This window comes from Uranotaenia lowii, chromosome 1, assembly GCF_029784155.1.
Source record: "Uranotaenia lowii strain MFRU-FL chromosome 1, ASM2978415v1, whole genome shotgun sequence".
Taxonomy (NCBI): Eukaryota; Metazoa; Arthropoda; class Insecta; order Diptera; family Culicidae; genus Uranotaenia; species Uranotaenia lowii.
Genome location: NC_073691.1, coordinates 187619979 through 187643193, shown reverse-complemented (window position 1 = coordinate 187643193; position 23215 = coordinate 187619979). Strand labels below are relative to the sequence as shown.

The window sequence follows — 23215 nt, the reverse complement described above, 5'->3', positions numbered from 1 at the left end:
CTGCCGATTTCAGCAGAACCAAAACAATATTTGTTTTGGTTCTCCACTTGCTTTGGTCAATTCGCAATTGACGATTGCCGAACAATAGGATGATGATGATGATGACAGAATACATGTTTTCATCATCACACGGTTAAGTCGAACTACTTAAATTGGGCTCGTGGGTACACAGCAGTGTTGCCAGATATTCTGAGTGGTTAGCTCAGAATATCTCACATATTTAAGAATATTAATAAAAGAGGATATCACTTCAGTGTAGTAATGTAATTAGCTATCGCTTATGTTATAAATAGTTATTTAAGGATTTGCCGATCAAAACGAATAAAAATTAACTCTGTTCCACCTTTGAAACCTGCGTTTTCAACAATCATAAAATCATAAAGTTATATAACATAAAGTCATAAAGTCTTAAAGTCATAAATTAATAAAGTTATAAGTTATAAATCATATAGTCATAAAGTCGTAAGCCTAAAAGCATAGTGTAAAAAAATTATAAATTAAAAAAGTCATGAAAAAATTTAATCGTTAAGTCATACAGTCTCAGAGGCGATGATAAGGTCAAGCACTTTAGTATTTTTCAAAGCATAAGTGAAATAATGATGAACAGCAAAAGGGGTGCAACAACATGTTCACCAAACTTGTTCATCTTGCAGAGTTCCCAGGGAAAAAAGATTTCCTAAAAAAATCAAACATCTCCCTATAATATCCTCCAAATATTCGTTACCTTCCGATAAACAAGCGCGCAGCATCCGATGCGGATTTTCATCCCAATCTGCAGCAAAAACAGCTGATAGACGTGGAAAATGGCCAACGGAAGCACCACCGTCAGCACGATTCCGCCGGCATAAAGGAAGGCCCGCGCCGATTCATCGATGTCGCCGCCATCATCACCATCAGCATCACCATTAAGGTCCATTTGTCGATTTCGTCCTTGTTGCTGATGGTCGCTGGAACCATTATGGTCGTTCCGATCCGTTGCCAGCCGATCGAAGTACAGGATCAATTGACCGAGCAAAAACGGCTGAACGATTCTGGGAATGGGAATAAGAGCAAGTGAAAGAGAGAGGGAAAAGGCCATCAGCAATCATATTAGATTATTTTTTTTCGGGTTACTTCCACGTCATGGTTTGGAAAATGTTGAAACCTTACAGGACTAGAAAAAATTCAAAAACTTTAAAACGCAAAACAAGAATAAAAGTTTAATTGAAAAACAAAATTTCAGTTCGAGTCATTTTCGAAAATTAATTTTTGTTAGAATTTCGCATTAAAGAATTCTACCATACCACGCTGTTCAGTCACATATGGGAGTAATTTCGGTCTAGCATTCTCCTCTGGACATTGAATCCGAATGTCCTTTATTGTGGTGTATTGACAGCTAGCACAATTTCGATTGTGCTCTGGTATGTTTGCTTAGGGCCAGGCCAATTTCGGGGTAAAACGAGGGTCTTTGAGCTGAAACCATTTGGATTGAAGGGAAAGAACATATTTCGGTTTGCTCCCTCGATTGTTATTGGTGTCGGCATGAATGAGTGCGGTGAATTGATTGTGGTTTTCCGGCGAATTGGCGTTTATTTTTTTGTTATTGCTCAGTAACAGACCCTAAATATCAAATCAATGATTTGAACGTGAGAATAATTCAATCGTGAAAGCTTCTTATGGTCTGTAATCTGATGGAATATAATTCAATCGAATGAAACATTTTAATGGTAGGTAACATCATTCGGAGCAGTGATTTTCAAATTTTTCTCCTTCAGTGCGCTGTTGTGTATTTTTCAAATTTATTGGTCCCTAACTTAATCGAAAATTAGATAAATTTTCATGATTTTTCCAACAATTCTGTCTCAAGTTGATGTTTTCTTCAACTGTTTTATCTCAAGCATTTGATTATTACACATTATCAATAAAAACTTTTTACGATTTAGAAAATTCATTCAGAGAATTCAATTGATAACAAAAGAAAACATCAATTTTGTGCCTTTGATAATTTGGTAGATTTAGAATTTTCCTGAAATTTTATGATCTCGAATTTTTCACAGATTTTGTCTATCGCCTCTAGTTTTGATGATTAAAAAAGAATCAGTGTTGAGTAAAATCAATCATTGAAAACTGATGAACTTAAAACTCTACATTTACTTCATTTGATTAAGAAAGAAAATATTTTGATCTTTATGATGATGAATAATCCTAAAATAATAAATTAAGCAGTTTTAAAAATTGAACAACAATAAAAAGGTTTTATTTAATTAAACCTATTTGTTGAAGCCTGCAAAATTATTTAATTTTTACTTTTAAAAATATCTAAAATTTAATTTGTGTTGGAACCTTTTTTTAAATTGTTGTAATTCCCTTATTAAACCGAACGAGGAAAGGTAAACAAATAGAAAACTTGTCTAACTTTTTTCGCAAAAGTCAAAATAACTTACGGGCTTAGAAAAAGTTGATAACTAAACGAAAAGCTCTGTTGAATTTTTTTGTAATATAAAATTTTGTCAATAAAATTTTGATTTTTTTTAAATGATTTTGACATATTTTAAAGTTGTTTCTAAAAAGAAAAGCTGATAGAAAAAAATAATAATTGTATATTTGGATTTAATTAAATGGATGAAGCTTAGTTCTAAAATTCTCTACACTTCGGAAAGATGTGAATTTTGTGGTCTTGTGTAATTCATAAAAAAAATCCTTCTGAATGTGGAGTTCAGCATTTAGAAGAACAAAAAACACAGAATAATTTTTGTATTGGTTTTTTTATAGTCGAATTTTATGGAAGTTTTATGAAACAATATGTTTTCAATACCAGATTACCTAGGAAAAATTTGAATCAATGAATGACTGTTTTCAAAGACTGAATGTGGTTAAAAATGATGATTAGCGATTTTTGAAACGATATAGGTATAACATTTTAATAAGAGGCGATAGACAAAATCCTACAAAAGATTTGATTCCAGTGTTCCAAATGCTAAAAAAACTGAAACTGCTAGTTGAACTTTTTTGAATTTTTTTTTTCTTGTTTTAAACAACATGTGTCTGAGACTACTCTGGGCTCCCATATATTTTTTCGATGTCTTTTGAGGCACCTAGCGTAAGAGCATAATATGTGATGGCTTGATTGGTTCTTGGATTAGTGCATATAATTTTGTTGTTGGAAGCTCTTTTGGCGCTGGAAAGGAGAGACTCGTCCTGTTCTTGGTGGTAGAAACTGGAATACTTTATTACAGAATTTCACAATGTCAGAGTAAGTTCACTGGTGTTGGGAAAAAGTGGAAGAAATGTTTACACTTGTGGCAAATTTGGAAAACTTTACCATGCAAAAACATTTTCAAGGTCCTCAATTCTGTTCGGCCTTAAATTTGTTTTACAACACGTGTCCTATTTTCGCATACTGTGATGCATAAATAGCTCGATTTCTATTGGCGATTTGCAGCTCTGAACGACACTCAGAGGGCACTGCGATCAAAATGATGATGTTATGGATTCAAATGTCAAAACACGTAGTGGTTTTGCAAAACATTAATGAAAATTAAAAAATCTCGGTGTTAAACGAGAAATTTTCTAGCATTGGATAGGATAGTAAGGTAAGAAAAATTAAATTACATTGAAGTTTGTTTTTGTTGAATCCATTTCATTGTTCAATCTTCGTTAATTTTAGTTCTCGGAAAAAAGTGTTGTGCAACAGCCTAGAAGTCAATCGGGAGCGAGCAAGCATGTTTCCAGTAGCTCATTTTTTAAACTGTGCCAAATATTAACTGCCATGAAATCTAGAAAGGATTGGGCGTAAGATTTTCAATAATGAGACGAATCTAAACAAATTTAAATTTTGTAAGGAAATTTGTATGGGAAAAGGAATTCATCCAGAAAATTTCAGATATACATAGGCTTTAAATAAAACACTCTTTCAATATTTGTTTGTGCCCATTTTGAAACTTCATTTTTTCTGAAGAAAGTCATAAATCACGACTCAGTATGACCCGTAATCATTTCAAAACAAAAATTCCGATTGCAATGAAAAGTTTTAAAACATGGCATATTTTGCCTGTTGTTTTTTTTTTTCAAATGGAATATTTCTATTCGCTGTAGTTATTTGCGACTTTAATTATTCATCCTACAGTCCATCGACTTTTAAATGAGCAGTCAAATGCTCTAAAAATAAAAATAAATTGAAAAACAATCTTTTTTACATTGAATATCTTTTTTGAGATACAAGTTTGGTTGTTCGTGGATTAATGACAGAAATGTAGTGCAAGAAAAAAAATTATCATCCAAAGATATATTTTTTTGGAATTTGAGTACATCTTTGGTGAATTTTTAACGCAAACATTAGCCATTCAAAATGGAAACTCCTTAAAAATCGAAGCGACAGTCATATTAACTTCGAGACATAGCTAATTATCTAGCAACAAATGGAAAATTCAATCAAGCAATAAAGTTTTTTATATTACATTTTACTTCCCATCAAACAGTGACTAGTCCACCACAGAATACATCATACAAGTCAACAACTGCGCCACTGAGAACCTTGAAGTTGATAATTAGTGATCCTCGAAAATGTAAAAAACAAAAAAAAACATAACACGTCCACTCGACCCCCGAAGGGTCACCACTTAAAACCGAACAAATAGCCTCAACTTTTCACACTCAACACACCAACATCGAGGGCACAGAATGGTGTTGTTTTGCACTTTTCAGCGGCAACGTGTAGCGCCTTTTCGGTGTTTTCATTTTTGCTCTTTCAACCCCGATGAATGTGTGTGGGTGGGTGGGTTGTGATTCTTTTTCCAACATGAAAAATCCCCTCTTAAAATGCAGCACATCGCACATCTGACGCTAATAGCTCTATTATGTTGGCACTAGAACGACCCTACAGCAACCTAAAAGGGGGGTGGGGGAAATCATCGATGAAAATATTTATCTCCTACAAAATCTTCCACTAAGTTGTTTTCCATTAAATCACATTCAAAAGCTGACATTTGGTTGCAATTTAAAGCAGTAAATCTCCAAGGAAAAAAAACACAAATCGACATGTACCAACAAACGGTCACAGCATCAGACACTGCCCGGTGTTATGAAAGATATTTTGCAACCTGGGAAGGTAGGAAAGTTCAACCGGATTCTATCCGTGCTCGTGTTGCGAGATGTTTTGTTTGGCGAAAACTTTTATTTAGATTTTGAGAAATGGCTACCGTCTCTGGAGCCACTACTCAACCGCGATGTAAGAAGCTTTGCAAACTGAAACCAACCTTGCCGTTTTTTTGATGAGCAGTTGTTTTGTTCGGAAATATCAATTAAAGAAACCAAATAAAATGGTCCAAAATAATTCTTCATAAGGATGGTGTTCCTATTATTGCATGTGTAATTTTACCATACGGTGCGATTATGACTGGTTAGTGAGGTTTTTTTCACGTATCACAACACCAAATTTCTTCAAGAAACGGATGTTTTTCATAAGCGAGAAAATGGTTTCAGAGTATGGATCTAAAGCTCTCTACATCAGCTGAACTGGAATACCTGTTTGCGTATTAAAAGAAATGCCCCCCTCTACTGTTAAAGCCTCTTATGATCTATATTTTCAATCAGTCCATTGGACTGAAGGAATTTCCTGCCATCTGGGAAAAAATCAAAAAGGTGACAAGAAAGTGGTGCACAATTATCGAGGTGTCATCTCGATAATCTTAGGTCTTAGAGAGAATTGTCAACAATGTCAGCTTGTCAAAATTGGATCTCAGACAATCAGCAGAGATTCTTTCCCGAAACGCTCAGTAACGTCAAACTTGGCACTGTTCATTAGACTGAGTCGATTTGGGGTCATTTTCGAATTTCTCAAACCCTGGGGTCTCAAAAGCTTCGTTTTGGTCCAAAACTCACCCATGATTTTTTGCAGAATTTTTAAGTAATGTTTACATGAGTAAATTTGGACTTTTAGGTTTGTATGGGAAAATTGAATATTTTGTACTGAAAAATCAACATCATTTTTGTTTCTTCTGTGGAACCGAGCCTGCTAATGACTTTTGTGCCAATTTATAAAATTCCTACAGGAAATTTTCCGCTGAACATCTTTGTCGAAGACCGTAAATTCGTATCTTATTAGACAAAAAAGTTATTAGCTGTTTAACAGGGGTATGTCTTTTGGCATTGATAAACAATAAATTCAATTGACACCACTGCTTGTGCCCCGCGAAGTATTGCATGAAAAGTAGTCATGCAATACCTCGCAAGGCACACAACAGTGGTGTCTTTTGAATTTATTGTTTATCAATGCCAAAAGACATACCTCTGTTGAACAGCTAATAACTTTTTTGTCTAATAAGATACGAATTTACGGTCTTGGGCAAAGTTGTTCAGCGGGAAATTTCCTTTAGGAATTTTATAAATTGGCACAAAAACTACCAGCTGGCTCGGTTGCACAGAAGAAACAAAAATGATGTTGATTTTTCAGTACAAAATATTCAATTTTCCCATACAAACCTAAAAGTCCAAATTTACTCATGTAAACATTACTTAAAAATTCTGCAAAAAATCATGGATGAGTTTTGAACCAAAACGAAGCTTTTGAGACCCCAGGGTTTGAGAAATTCGAAAATGACCCCAAATCGACTCAGTCTACTGTTCATATCATTATGTGTATCCAATATGGATGGTGGCAAGCAAGTTGACGCGATCTACACGGACATTACTGCTGCATTTGATTCAGTTAATCACGTAATTCTGCTTCAAAGTTGCAACGTTCGGGATCATCCGAAAGACTTAGTACGTAGATCAAAAGCTACTTAATTAATCTTCATCCGTTTATTTAGCTGTTTTTTTGTCTTTATTAGAGAGACTTTCAGCCTTTGGCTGGTTCGTCTCTACTTTAGCTGTTTAAATTGGTTCTTCTGAAACTGCAGATTTCATTCCAACTTCAGGGGTATCACAAGGTAGTTGCTTTTGCTCGCTTTTGTTCACACTGTTCTGCAACGACATAAACTTGCTGCTTGTTGGATGTGGAGTACCTACTCCTGCAAGCGGACGATTTGAAATTTTTTTGATCGTCCTATGGGGTATTCATTAACACACCTTGCACATTATAAATCTTAGCAGGGAATCATCAACTCTCAACATTCCATATCTCAGAATCCACTGGACCAAATTGAACAAATGAAGTATCTTTGAATTACCCAAAGATTTGAGTTGAGTTTTTTAGAATAAAGTTTTCACAATGAAATTGGATTCGTAACTTTTGAGAAACTTTTTTTCTTCTAAAAATAAGATTCGTATTTAGAAATATATTCTAAGCAGGTTTTTTCAGTCTTAAGAAAAAAGTTTTGAACACACAAACTGAAAATGAAATTTCAGTAGTAAAATAAACAGGAATTTTGAAAAAAAAACAGTTTAAATCTGTGGAAGACGCCGTTACACTTATTTTTCTTACACACAGGAAGACTGAAACACATTTAAAAAATTAGAGATGAGAACTTGCTTTTTCGTTGATAGAAAAAAAGGCAGTCAAATGTTTTTTAGATTATGAGGTGTGCGTAGGGATGGTTTTACCGATAATACGAAAACCGAAAACTGATATCCCAGGAATAGTTTTCTAATACCGAATACAGGTATTACGTTTTTTCAAAACCGGTGTTTAGGGTATTGATAAATAACAAGGTATTAAACTCGACTTGACGCAATGTTTAATTTTTCTAAAAAATAATTAACCATTTTTTTAATGAAAGTCTTGCAGATCAAGTTTTATGTCATAACCGCGTGAAATATAACATTATCATGAACCTAAAATCTCTGAGGTCAACAGTATAACAGAAAAACTATGATAAAATTTAATAGGTGAATAAGTCCACAAAGCAAGATCAAAAAGGTTAATTTTCCTGTATATTTGCCATGTTGCTTTTAAAACATTGAAATTACAGCAAATATTTAATGTTTATGTGAAACATTCGAACTACAAATATCCACAATCTGTTTTCTTGCAGTCTTATTTTTATACTTACTTTTTTCAATATCAACTTGTTCAATTTTTTTTTAATTTGGTGCAACATGAATACATTTTGGTTAAAACAAATAAAAATCATTTACACCAATAAACAATTAACAAACAAAACAACTTAAAAGTGGGGTTTCTTGAAATAAGCTCTAATGCGCTTATACCCCTTTATTGGCTCCAAGGGCCTCAATTTTAGTTATATTATTGTCATAGTTTTGTTTATTTTTGTTCATGAGATTTTCAGTCATTTACAGCACTTAAAAGTTGAGCGGAAGCCACCATATTGGAATTCAATGTAGCGTACCATAGCGTCAGACAGCGAAATTCGATTTCTACTTAATATTTCTTGTGAGCTCGAAACGAGACAATCCTCGATCTTTCCCGGGAAAACTGAAAGGAAATTTTTTATTAGATTTACCAGAATCCGAATAATGTCAATTGTAATTCTTACTCAAACGTTTCCGCTAAAGGATTTTTTCTTCTAAACCTTTACAATACGTGGCAGTCCAAGAAAATGACTAAAATCAAATGGTGAACAATTAAGAGGCGAACCAGCCTGTGGCTGAAAACCTCTCAAATAAAGAAAAAAAAACGGTGAACAAACATGGCCGACCCTATTTCGTTTTATGTAAGTGTGGCCAGGCATGCAGATTTCCCAAATTGTATAGATTTACGGAGCGCAATTTATAAATCTATTTTTTTTGTGATGTTAAATTTGTAATATTGGTTAAGATCTCGATCAAAATTTTAAACACAAATGATTTCATGGATTTCATAATGCAAACTATTCTGTCAAATTAAATGAGATATAAAATTTTGATAAAAAAAATTGCCTTGTAGGAAAAATTGCCATATAATGCGAAGCGCATTCAATTGAATTGAGAACTTTATAACAATTGTTTAATTTGTCAAATCAGTGTCAATATCATATAAATTGAAACTCATATCTTTCGTAAGATGGAAAAAAATGCCTACTGATTTAATTAAATAATCAAATAAATTCTTTTTAATAATGTTTTTCTGATGATTTATTTGATGTAACTCTATGTTATACGCATAAACCCGGAAATGGAAAAAAAATCGTGGTACTAGTTTTTTTTTATTCGAATGAAGAATTAAACATTTTGCAATGCAATCTAATTGAATATATTGTTATAGTCATACACATTTTTATTAAAGCTTGAAAATTCGAATAAAATGTTTTTGTTTGCATTCAGTTATTTTGTTCCAAGGGAATTCTGAATCAAACTTGTTGATTTTTATTTAAAAATCCATCAATCTTTTGTAATACTAATACATTTTTTCTGTCGGAATCCTTAGAAATATGTGAACAGCTTTAAAAAGCTGGAACTATTCCTGGTTCCATACGATTTTTAATAATTTATCACGCACAGTGCGTTAGCTTTAACTGGGTATTTTGTATCTGCGCACTGTTACTCAAGCGGAATGTATTGAATCAGTTCTTAAATGTAGATATAATTTTTTTTTTAAATTTCTTTCCAATTAAAAGTTTCTAAAATTTATCAAAAATATTTTACTGGAGTCACTGCTGCATCCATGCTGGTTTATGATTCTTGCAGTATGGCCGACAGGCAACCATGCTTAGATTGCTTAGATTACTCACACTTGCAGACAAAAACTTAAAAAAGATGAATAATCAGAAGGATGGTTCATCTTGTTTGAATTATAAACACATAAACAATATTAAGTGTTGATGAATCTGTGATAGATTACAATTAAATCCACAAATACTAAGAATTATGACAGTGGAACAGACAGTAAGTCATAAATTTACGTTAAAAAAAGTCAGATAGAATAACATTTGACTAGAATCTGGCTTAAATAAAACGTCGAACGGATGACTTTTTTTTGTTTATTTTACAAAAAAGGTTTAATTCTCGATCATGGTAAAATCATAAATTATGGGTTCTAGACCCCCTTTTATGAGTATCAATTGATTCAGCTCGATGGTTTACTAAGCTGTTAGTTAATTTATGCGTGTATTTGTATTGTTCACGTGTTTCAAGCAAAACTAGGCTTAACAATTTTAATGAACTTTTGATTGAAAGTTCAACTCTTGATCGTGATGTAGATTTTTATCTCTCAATAATGAGAAAAATATTCAATTAGTTAAAATTTACTATTTACTATGAACAACGTACATATCATGGCTCCAAAAGAGGTGATAAAATCTGTTTAAAAAAAGAATACTAATTCAGCTGCACGATAGAATCAGAACCTAGAAAAAAGTTCCTAATAAAAAAAGTATCACATAACCAAATTCAAAAAAGAAATAGAAATCAGCAGAATAAAGAATCATTTTCCTTTTTGATCGCAATAGTCCTAAGAACTTATCCAAAGACTGTGAAAGTGTGAAAAATGTTTGCTAATACTCAAATATTTTGAAACTCCATTATAAGAGTCATATCGTCCTTTCGTTTTTCCGTTTAAAACAGATATTAGATAAAATTTCGACAGTTCGTTTTTCTGTTTGATGGTGAAAATTTTCCATTAAATAAGAGCTTCATAAGGTTGGGGTGAAAAAAAAACAACTGGATGAACATTGCATTCAAAGAGAATTGGAAAATAAACAACATAAGTCGTCCTTAAATTTGTAACAAATCATCTGTAAGAAATGGGATTTGAACTCCAAATTTAATATCAGGCTTTAGATTTTGCAAAACGTTTTGATTTCTTTACTGGAATTCAATTTGAAAAACTAATTTTTGATTACAAATTGAATTTTTAGTCATATATTCTATAGATACAGTTGAGTCTGCCTTATATCATTTTTAAAAACAACGTAGCAATAAGAATTTTATCAAAGTTGATCCATGCATTAAAATTTTTTCCATAAAATACAATGTTGCATTTTTTCCAACTACATTCATTACTGTTTAGCACTGTAAAAGCACCTCTTTACCATGACTTTACTTCAAGAACAAAAAACATTGAAACGCGTTATCCATCTTAGATTTGTTCAAATTTAAGAACTCAATAAGTTGAGCGGAAACTGAAGTGTGCTAGTGACTCCCCAAAGTTCCTTATCAACCTTCCGCCCTCTTTTTCACGGATGTTCGTTGTTAAAGTTTTCTCACCATAGCGGAAGGAAGTAAAGAAGTGAAGAAAATGAGAAAATTCTAACCACCGAATAGCAGATAGCAGAAAAACTGCACCCATTATTTTAGAAGATTTCGAACTAGGAACGAACTTGCCCTCACGATGGTGTTCAATACCTCCATTCTCCCCATGGTGCCAGCCAAGTTAGTCAATAAGTCGGTTGGAAAATTCACCCCTGGAAGGTCTTCTGCCTGTGCGTTGTTGTTCAATTTAGTTTGTTGGGGGGTATTTGCTCTTCGCCTCGCTTTTAAGCTGTCAGGTTAAGGTTATAAAACTGTGCACCCCATGAGAAAAGCTTTTCCTGTTGTGAATGTGTGTGTGTGTTTGGGTTGCTTGAAAAAAAACCCGGCGAAAAACAGAACGATGTTCTCGGGACGTAGGTACCTATAAATACAGCACAGCATATCAATAGAGCCAAACATGTTTGGAGGAATGAAGTTAGAAAAAAAACACAGCAACAACAAACAACAACAACAGCGGTGCTTCTTTCTTTCGTTGTGCTGTTGTTCTCAAGGTTGTCCCGTATCAATCGGCTGCTGTTCGGCAAAACCTTTCAAGGAAAACATTCGAAAGGAGAGAGAGACTAAGAGGACTTGTGCAATGGAAAAAACCACATAAATAGTGAAGGAATTTTGCCTCCTAAATGCCGGCTGTTGTAAGGGTGCCGTACTCGTTCTATTATATTATATCTTCTCATACTTTTGATAGCATATGTGCAAAGTCATCATGTGAAGTGAAAGAAGCGTGTGAGTGGGGTGGACTAGGGAGGAGGAGCTATATTTTCTTCTCGCAGACTTCACACTCAACCCGTTTTCATAGCACCAGAAAAACAACAACAATGACACATAAAAACATAAGCAAAAAGGCGCTTATGAAAGGAATTTGGTCCTCATTGTTTGTTTGGATAGGTTCCGCAAATTGTTGTATCGTGTGGTGGGTGATGCGGTAAACCCATCAAGTCTTTAAAGGATTTGATCGAATTAGGGTTTCCCGTTGCGCTGGCTGGCGAAAATTGTGAAAAGTCATCCCTCGGAGGAGGAAAGTTGTTTAAATAGTGCACATTGATTAATATATAGTTTTCTTGTGCTAAAAGACTTTTATCTCCAAAACTAAACTGCACGGAAATTTTATGCAGAATGCTGTTAAAAATATGGACTTCATAAACAATGTTTTTTCTTTGTATTTTTCCCTTTGAGTAAGAACATTCAACTGAAATTTTTCAAGAGCGTCATAGTTCAAGCGCGTTCACCCTAATCTAAATTCACTACCGAAGTATAGTTTATTTACCTATTTCTAGCAATCAGGATTGCTAAAGGGAGTCCCACATCAAATTGCATCACAGCAAAAAACGCTGTAAAAAAAAACTAAATAACCGATTCTTTTCAAACTTTGAAGCAATAAACTCAAAACCATATGTGATCTTTTAGTATTTTTACTTAGTTTTACTTCAATACCATATTTATACAACTGAACATTAGGCCCAACTCCACTCAAAAGATTTTGTACAACATCTAAAAGCAGCATCTTCTATACAGAAAATCATTTTTTCAACATTTCTTTCTCTCATTAAACTCTATGAGATGCTCAGTAAGTGTTTTTTGATTCGGTCTCCGGTAGAAAGACCCTCTGATGTCCTTCCGGTGGATAAAGACAGAATTAGCTTAGGAAGTGCAAATTTGTTTGTTATGCTTTGGCTTTTCGATGAAAAAAAAACTGAATTGGCTTAGGAAGCGCCGATTTTTAAGGCATTCCGGTGAGAAAAGATGGATTGGCTTAGGAAGCGCAGATTTTTAAGGCATCTGTTGCTGATTGATTGGATTTGGCCTTCCGGTGAAAAAAGAGATATTGGCTTAGGAAACGCAGATTTTAAGGTTGCTGCTGCTGATTGTTTGTAATGATTGTTCCTTCCGTCGGAAAAAGGAATTTTGGCTTAGGAAGCGCAGATTTTTTAAAGCTGCTGCGACTGATTGTTTGTTTTAATATGGCCTTCCGGTGAAAAAAGACGGAATTTGCTTAGGAAGCGCAGATTTTTAAGGCAGCTATTGCTGATTGATTTGATTTGGCCTTCCGATGCAAAATTACGGATTGGCTTAGGAAGCGCAAATTTTAAGGTTGCTGCTGCTGATTGTTTGTATGGATCTGGTCTTCCGGTAGAAAAAAATATGGAATTTGCTTAGGAAGCGCAAATTTTTAAGGCTGCAGCTGATTGTTTGTTTTAAATTGGCCTTCTGGTGGAAAAAGATGGAATTGGCATTGGAAGCGCAGATTTCAGGCCAGCTTCTGCTATTTGTTTTTAATCTAGAATTGTAGAATTTAGATGGATTCTCCCTCAAAATTGTAACTTTCTTCCCGTAGCTCGAAACCACATTTTGTCTTCGACAGAATTATTCGGTTGTGGTTTCAAAAGAAGAAAGAAAATAATACTAAATAGCTGTTTCGATAATCATTTAATGTATGTAGCTTTGTGCAGTGCTTGCTTGAAAAAAAACTTCTTTTAATAGAAAAAAGGTAGGTATTGATTTTCTGTATTTCCTTTAAAATTGTTTGTTTTAGAATAACCCTTTTATTTTTAAGAACTTTTCAAGCATATTATTTATCGATTAAGATCATCTTAACACAAATACATTTTAACATTTAACATTTTCGAGAAATGTGACAGAACGCTGAATTTAGACCGTCAAGAAGGAACTGATAATAATCAACAGTGTTAGTAGTTAGTAACATAATCATCACTATTAGATTTTTTAATTCTTAAAGAATTGTTTGCCACCCAGTAAATCGTCGTCACACTTCGGGAGCCTATAGAATTCGAGTTATAAGATCAATTATATGGTTATTAAGGGGTATTAAATTGTAACATTCTACCTTCGCCTCAAAACTACAGTGTCGGACAATAGAATAGGACCACAGCTCAATCTAAAACAGAAAGTGACAAAACTTTGAGAAAAAAAAATTCCATTTAAGTGCATCAAACCATTTACAAATTGTAAATTCCATTCTTCGAAGAAATTAAAATCATCCTTAGTTGAAACAATTGTCCTTTATTTGAAAATGCGTTTTAAGTATACTTACTGACTAAAATACCGCGACATAAAAAAGACCCGCTTTAGAATTCATGGTAAAAAAAAGGAAATTCATACCGTGATCGATTTGCAGTGTTAGTACTTACCACTTTTTAACAGTTTTAGCGGTATGTTTGGGGTCGTTGTCCTGCTGGAACTGCCGCGTAGAGATGCTGGTCCATAATCCGGTCGATCCAATACAAGGGACCCACCCCGTACCAAGAAAAGCACCCCCACACCATGATGCTACCTCCTCAATGTTTGAATGTTTTATTTGTATACTGGGGCATATACGCACAGCCGAGTGGACGATGGACCCAACTCTTTCCGTCCGAGCCGATGAGGTTCACTTTGGTCTCATCCGACCATAGCACATTTCTCCATAGTTTCTGCTTTTCCGGACCGACCCAATCGAAGGGGTCCTTCAAACTTCAGCCGCGCCTTCAAGTGCTTCGGCGTCAGCATCGGCACCTTCCGGGGACTTTTTCCTCCTAGTCCCTTCTCCGCCAACCGTCACTGAACCGTCCAGGAACTTACAGATAAGTTCAGCTCGTCTCTGATCTGCTTGGACGCTTTGAAAGAGTCCTTTTACGAGACCCGCTTGATTGCCGAATCGTCCTTCGGCGTCGTTTAGCGGGGGCGGCCAGTCAGTTCCCGTTTGCCGGTGCTATGAAGCGCGTTGAAAACGAAAATTTTCGACCTTGCTAAGTAGTCGGCAATCTTGCGTTGGCTTTTGCCAGCCTTGTACAGATTCCGGATAATCGCTCGCTGGACCTCCGTGCGGTGCTGTGGCCGACTCATCGCTTTTTCACTGAAAACAGAGTAGGAGGAAGGAAATCTTCATTTTTTGTTTGTTTTCATGATTAAACATGATTAATTTTATGGGAAATACTTACCAGGACACGAAAATGGACAAACAACACCTTTTCTTCAAATCTAGAGCGCTGAAAATGCCGGAACAGCCGAACCGTTGAGCTGGTCTTATTTCATGACGCGACTTTTTTCACTGACAGCTTTTTGGTCGAGTAGAAAAAACGGGTTGCTTTGATTGCAACAAACGTACAGTATACAAAGATGGCATACGACAATGAGTGCTTGTCGCTAGGTATCGCATATTATTATATTTGAATTGGCAGTTTAAAGGTGATTTGAATATTTTGCATTATTTTAAAAAATATCGACATCAATTCCTTTTTGCCAAAAAATGCAAAATTGTACTTTTTGGAAATGATGATGATCAGCCAAAATTTAGGAAAAAAAATCTCTTTTTTTTTGGGAAAATCCTGAAAAAAAAGTTGTTTTAAGGAGTGTATTCGAAAAAATGCAGAACCTATTTGAAGGACAGTTTTCCACATATCGTTAACAATTTATCTCCTTGATCCCTCCGGTAAATACTTGTTAACGAGAAGTTTCTGGTTGGAAACCTGCTAAGTGACCGCTAAAGAGTTTGTTTTGCTGTCCATTACGATTTTTTTTTCGAAACATCTCTCCACTAGCTGTCCAAATATTTTGCGCACGATTTGACCACCGTATTTTGTTTATTTCACCGGTGGGCAGTTTTTCTACCATGAAGGAATGAGATCAGGCCTGTTGATTAGTCAGCTGGACGAACCAGCCTTAAAAACAGTCTCAAGATCTCAAAAACCACTTGACAGATTGTCACCAAATTTTGTACACTTACACATAACATTACTAGATAGCTTCACTAAAAATTTCGTTTCAGTGTTGATTTTTTTTGCGTCTGTACTCCTTAGACACCCGATCTTTTTTTCGTGAATAGTGCGTTGTATAGAAGAGTGTCTGTGTCCAAATTTCAAAGATGTCGATTTTTACTTTTTATTAGTCCCAAAAAAAGACACTGTGAAGACAATACTACATATTATGTCCAAAAACAAAGAAATAATTGGGTAGAGGATTTTTTTTTTCAAGTGATGCAGATAGTTCGATTTCTCGCATTTTTTACATAGAAAAATACTGTTTGCTTAGGCAACACGATGCCTTTTAGATTTTTTGCTTAAAAATCCCAACATTTAAGTGTTTACACGATTTTGTACCATTTATAAGTATTTCTGGGTTTTAATTTTTTTTTCTACCCACTTCCGTCATGTTTCAACACCGATTTTCAAAAGATGGATTTGACGTTTGTTCCGGCCCTATTTTTTTTTAAACGAACACAAACACATGCAGGATCTCAATGAAACTTGACGTTTCCTCGAAGAGATTCCTTTTTTCTTAACTCTAAGCGTACATCTTTCGAGGATACGATGGCTAGCATCTTATAAATGCTAAAACCACCAACCCACAGGAAGTGTACTATGTATGCCGTGGCCGGGATTCGATCTCATGCCTGCTGGCTTAGAAGACTTGAAGGCTATCCTCTACGCCACGGGCTGTGGCTCGATTCGGAGTGTAATCTATGAAGTTTCGAATTTAATCGCAAAAATAATGAGTTTTTAAATTAATAAATAACAGCTTTATGAAAAAAGAAATCTAATCGCAGTGGATTTCCGTGAAGCTGGAATTTTAACAAAGTGAGGTTAATTTTGCTCAAATAAACCAAATATTCATTTTTCGATTATGATGCAGACTTTCGAACAATTTAGTATTTTGGCAAAAAGTTTCATGTATGTATCTATTTCGATATTCGTTTTCTTGAATTGTTGGTACACTGCGTGCGATTTTGAAGGCATCTTCAATTATATCGGACGCAATTTCAACCATTAGAAAATGACACTACATAAAAAGAAAAAAAGGGTATTCTTAACAATTATTCAGATCATTTGGGATTTAAAATTAAATTTTGGTATCAGTTATTAAAAATGTGAATTCTAACCCTTTTAAGCGATTTTTACGTTTCTTACGATTTTAAGCGACTTATAGAATTTTTGTTTAAAAATGCTTTGCTTGGCCATTCATAGCGTTTTTTTTGCGATTTTGGTGGTTACATCTATTTCTCACTTGGAGATATAAGAGCATAATGGCCAGCTTAAGGAGGACGCTTATTTAACCAAAGAAAACAGCTATATGATGTGAGTTACATCACTGTTTTTTGTCCAGACACTTATAAGTCTAGTTGGTGTCTGGCTGAAACTTGAAAAAGTAGATAGAAGCGCAATGCATTTCAAAATTTTTTGTCGAAAGCTGAAAATTGGTCACTATAGAGACATAATGAGAACCTCCCCTGGGGCAGTATAAGCACCATTAACCGGGGCGTGATGAGCATTTTCTGCCGTAGAATCTAGCAGTGAACTCAACTCGATGAAGTCATATCAATTATAAAGCTACAGCTTGACAGATTTCATCTGACGAGTTAACCTAGTGGTATGGAGTCGGCAAGGTAACGAGGAGGACTCGAGTTTGATTCCTGGTCGAGGGGATTTTTTTTTGTTTACCATCAGTGATTGATTATTTTGAATTTTGCATTATACGGCTAGTCGCATCATCTATCAAGCCTTTAAAGTTGCTTTTAAATGAATTTAATTTTGTCATAAAATAACCAGGCTTTCGATGAATTAACCACTCAATGCTACCTTTGGACAGAAAAACTTCACCATCTGGAGAGTCAAAAGAACTTTTAGAAATCAAAACATATTTCCAGATTGATTTTCATAAAAGCTTTCAAAAACGACTCTATTGAATATAAACCAATTTCCTTTTTAACACAATGAGGCGCTTTATGTTCGTTTAAGGGGTTCGATATAGGGATTAAAATCCCGGAAAAAATCAGTTCGCATCAAGTTGCATTATTTCGCTTGCGAAGCAATCAATCCATATCTTCTAAATTCATTTTTATGCAAAAGTTGTCAAAAATAAAACACTTTTTCCATCCAATGATTTAACACTCAAAACAAATTTTTTTCTCGTTGGTTTTATGTAATTTGAATCATTCAAATTATCATCTAGTAAAAATTTTTTTTTTGTTTTTGAAAATAAATCCCTTGTAACCAATAAGTGGTATACATACTTGTGCAACGTGTTTTTGAGATCACGGTTTACTGCTTCCTTTAAGATTCATTTAAGCTTGATAAGCCTGATTTAAGCCCCAATAAAATAAAGAAGAATCATAACTTTCAAAATTGAAGCTGACCAAATTGAAATACGGAGAAAAAATATGTAAATCGTTAGATTTCAACGAACTATTGGAAGTTGTGAAAAGTCGACCTAAACTATTCCATAAAAAAGCTTCCATTTGTCAGTTTACATTAACATACCACACATTACATGATTGAAATCAGCAAACTTAAAGTACCTACGTATGTTGTAGATATGCACAGCACATGCACCCGATATGCAATACCTGCCCGAGCGAACAGTTTGTGCACCGGAAATCTGCAGTATCTGGAGGAATCCTGTCCATTGACTCACCTGCAACCAGACTCCAGCAGACTATAGATCGTCCCAAAGAGGAGCACGCTGCGGCCATAAATTTTCAACACTACCCGGAGCATTTGCCAGGGTTTGCCATCGTGCTCTTCGTCGGCGTCGTTGGACTTTGGCTGGCAATTTTCCGATGCCGGCGTCGTCTTTCTAGTAGGATGCACTTGAATTTGCCTCAGCCACTCTTCCTCGAACCGGGTCCCGATCTGGTGGCTCCGATGCCCATCCAAAGGCCGATAGATATCGTCCACAACAATTTGCCGCCGAAGTCCGGTGCGAAGTAGTTCCCAGAGCCACCTGCAGCCACAAAACGGGAAAATTACACAGACAGAACATTTCAATACCGGGAGAAAATTGCTTTCAGAAAGTTGCTGCCACTTTGTTGGGCTCCTAGGAAATCTAAACTTAACCGGGGATGATGGCACCTTTTAAGTTTTGGCAGTGATTAGGTAGTTACAAAGTTGGCAAATTAGGCTTTTTGATTCCAGTCCCACAGTCATGAACTTCCACCTACATTGTTTGACTCGAATTTCAATCTTCTAAAAAGGGTCACGCTCGAGTCCCAAGACAACTAAACAGCAAGGTACATTCGCGAAAATTGCTTGCTTACTTACCAGAAAAAGTACTTTCCGAAGATGTTGGCCTTCGCGTAGGGATGCTCCGGGCGCGCAGTGTTAGTCCTAGTTGAGTACATTGGAATACGGATTTCAAAGTGGATGGCGGTGATACATTGCCCCGATGCTGCTTCTAGAAGCTGTTTAAAAGTGTACGTGATTCGTTGCAAGAAGTAAACCCACCAATTTGTGCCCTTTTTCCGTTTATCTCTCGAAACAAGCAACCAAAACCAACTGCTGGACATTGATAAACCATTCGTAACCGATTGGGATGGTTTGTTAGATTGCTTTCTGTTTTGACGATAAGGGGTTGAAGTGATGGTCAGTGTTCCAATTATCATTTATTTCACGTAGCTTGAAGAAAACCTCTTGAAACGAAGAAAATAAAATGTTGAGTCCATAAGGCTGGGGCAAATATCAATTTCTTCTTTTGTCACCCCCCTTTCGAAATTTTTAAAAATCACGAAGGGGTTAGTAAATAAAGTTTGGAGTATTTTATGTAAATTTCGAAAAAAATCAAATATCCGAAAGATTACAAGACCAAAGAACACATTGTGGAAGAGATGAGAGTTATTTCACTTTTGTATTCTTAATTTGAATGATTTTTTCGATTGTTTACGAGTAATTGTTTACTTGATTCATAGGTTTGTGCAATGATCTAGTATGCAATTTTGTTGCACACAAGCTCTCGTGCAATTTATTTCAATTTATTTGTTTTTTGCCTTTTTTTTATATTCCTCCCCTCGCGATGTTCCAACTCCGAGAGACAAAAGAAGGATATGAAATTTGTTCCGGCCTAATTAACACGGGCAGTTCTGTTAATCTATTTTTGTTTTAGTAGCTGAAATGAAATAATACGTTTTTACTAAGTTTTGCCAATTATTTTAATCGGACGAAATAACTTTTTTCTATCATAGTAAATAAGCATACACAATTTTTCACACATGTGTCAGACAATTTTTCGGATACATCAGTCGGATTAGATTTAGGGGTGCCTCAAAGCGCTCGAAGTTTCTATTTTTTTACCCTTAAAAACGCTTAAGAGGACAAAACGGAACTCGGAAAAATCGCATTATGATTTTGATGCCAAATGCCTAAGAAATGCATAAAACGTTAAGATCTGGTGTTATTTCGAAAAAAAATATTGGACAAAAAAACGACTTTCTGGGACTTATCCGGTTTTCCGGTGTTCCGTCTCATAATGTTTTAGTAGTTTTCCTACTTTTGGTTCCAATAGTTTATTGGACAATATTTTAATTTTTAAAAATATTATTAAAATATATTATTATAAATTCGTTGAAATCAACTTGGATGGGACATCAATTTGACGTACTCAGAAAAAATATTAGTTTCACCTGTAATTTTTAATTTTCTAAAAACAAAAGGGGTAACACGCAACAAAATTTGTTTTTAAAGAAAAATCTAATAAAAACGTATGAAATTTTTTTGTTTTGGATAAATTTGTGATGTCATAAAGGCCATTACGCCTAAAAACAACAATTACAGTAAATTTTTGTTCTCCTAAAACTAATTTCTTCTTTTTTTTATCATAAGGATGCTGCATACATTTACATTTACATTTTTTTTCATTCCATACTTCCCGAGACACAAGCAGTGATGTCAATTGAATTTATTGCTTTTCAATGCCAAAAGACATACCCCTGGTAAACAGCTAATAACTTTCTTACATAATAAGATACGAAGTTTTAGTCTTAGACAAGCGGAAAATTTCCTTTAGAGAATTTATAAATTGGCCGAAAAACCTGTAGAAGGCTCGGTTCCACAGAAGAAACGAAAATGAAACTGATTTTTCAGTACAAAATATTTATTTTTTCCATACAAACCTAAATGTTCAAATTTACTCATGTAAACGTTACTTAAAAATTCTGCAAAAAATCATGGATGAGTTTTGAACCAAAACGAAGCTTTTTAAACCCCAGGGTTTGAGAAATTCAAAAATGACCCCAAATCGACTCAGTCTAATAGGCCCTTTATTCATCTACGAGTTCACGTATTGCCATTATTGTTGAACCATAGTAACTTGTAAAAGTTACTGTCAAATACGGCGAGATGCTAAATATTTTCAAAATGATAATTTAAGAAACACAAAAAGGGATCAATTTTCCCCATTCTTCCCTGCACTTCAAGATCTCCTTAAACTGTAGTTTTTATTTGATCCAAAGAACTTTTGTGTTTAAGATGGCTATTCATCTGCCTCCACCAAGGAATCCAAAAATCGTTATCCCCGGATAAAATTTGCCCAACACCCGTGAGAGAGATTTGCAACCTCAAGTACACTGACACTTTACTAGAACATATCAATATCAATTTTGCTGTCGACAAGTTGTGACCTTTTAAAGTTTTAGGCAGAGTGATGGAAATATGGGTAGTTAGAACCTGCATTAGATGCCATTGCTGAAGTGGCAACCTTGCGTTCAGCATAAGTTCTCGCTCACAGCTCGAGAAACAATTTCTCACTATTTTTGCATGAAGCTAAGGGCTGTCCCAACGGTAGATGCAAAACACGGTTTTCGACCACGCTAAAACATTTCGGCTGGCACCGGTGGCGTATATTGCTGTTTTAGCACAGTTATCGATTTCAAAATTCCCAACAGTTATACGCCAGGATTTCAAAATATACGACAGACCGATTTAGTTCACGGTGAGAAAATTTTAGCCAACAATGATTTCTTTCACACATGTTTGGGTAACATTGGGTGTGATAATAGTTTCGTTTTGAGATATTATTTGAATGTTTTTTTTTCGCTTCAACCACCCTATACGTAACATAAATTGAGAATAGATGTTGATAAAAACCATATCAAGTATAAATAATAGACGTCACATTATTCTCGATTCAATATAATTAAATAAAAAGCTTTTCATTTGGGCTTGACGAATTAGTGAATCCAGTCAGCGTTCTAAAATTTGAAAAAAAAAAATAAACGAAAAGAAAATTTTTATATACTTTTTCGATGGAGAAAAATAAATGTTTATTGTTTGTTTCATAATTTTTGTTTTATTTGAGATATTGAGAGATTTTTAGTTTCGTATGGATTGCTCGGAGTTTTCGTCAATATCAGCATATTTTTCTGTATCCATGCATAAATTTACAAATAGTGAAACAAGTTTTTGTCAAACAAAAATGTCGACAAATCAAAGGAAAATTTCCTTTGACTTTGGGATGAACATTTCTCGTTTCCTTTATCAATGTCAGCAATAACTTGAAAAAAAAATTGCTTTTTTCATTTCATTTCAACAAAACCTTATTCCATTGATTCAAAGCAATTTGATTGAATTAAATTGAAGAATTGTTTCAATTGACCTTTTTTCCTCGTTGTGTAGTCATTTTTGCTTTTTAATTAATGAAATTCTGGTAGAATAGTTGAAATCATTGTTCTGTCAAAAAGAATATTCGTAGAATTAATTTTAAGACAATTAACCGTGAAACTCAAAACTTATGCAATTTTTCTAATAAAATGGGTTTTTTCTTCTCAATTATTGAGTACCTGCAATGAAAGTGTTTACGTTTTAAATTTGCTCCTACACCGGTGGGGAGTGAGTATTTTAGCCGATTCTAAAATTTCAAATTGTGCTAAAACTGGCATACTTAAAACCAATAATTACGCCTAAACCGTTGCAGGTGCTCTAAAGGCACGGAGAGTCAGAATGGACGAAAACAGCTAGAAAAAGAATACTCTGCAGAGATGCCAACTGTTTTTTAAGTCTGGAAGATTAAAAAAACCTCTAAAAAAGTCTGGATAGCAAATTTTGAAAGTGGCGACCCTATTTGTTTGGTCGCCAGATGTTGAAGAAAGTCTTGTCTTTTATCGGAATCATATTGCAGATGTCGCTATCATTGTCTGGGACCATACCTGCTCTTCTTAATTCTCTGTTTCCCATGTAATTATACCATGATCAATTCGAATTTCCATACTCTTGTAGAACAATTTACGTTCAAATCCAAAAGCCTGGAATTGTTTGGAAGAAATCTGAAAAGTCTGGAAACCTTAACAAAATTGTTTCGAAAGGCCAAAAAGTATGGAAGATCCAGACAATATCTGGAAGGTTGACATCAC

At 34.7% G+C, this 23215-nt stretch overlaps 2 protein-coding genes across 2 annotated transcripts in view; both read right to left on the bottom strand.

Moving 5' to 3' along the window:
• Positions 1-19344, bottom strand: part of LOC129740462 (probable multidrug resistance-associated protein lethal(2)03659) — a 34334-nt gene extending 14990 nt beyond the window's left edge. The window contains exons 1-3 of the mRNA XM_055732150.1: positions 19137-19344; positions 18511-18819; positions 725-1031 (exon numbers count right to left, since the gene is read on the bottom strand). Of these exons, the coding sequence (XP_055588125.1) occupies positions 725-1031; positions 18511-18819; positions 19137-19216 (696 nt within the window). The 5' untranslated portion in view covers positions 19217-19344. The remainder of the gene's footprint in view (positions 1-724; positions 1032-18510; positions 18820-19136) is intronic.
• Positions 1-23215, bottom strand: part of LOC129738226 (uncharacterized) — a 166743-nt gene that overhangs the window by 139738 nt on the left and 3790 nt on the right. The window lies entirely within an intron of this gene.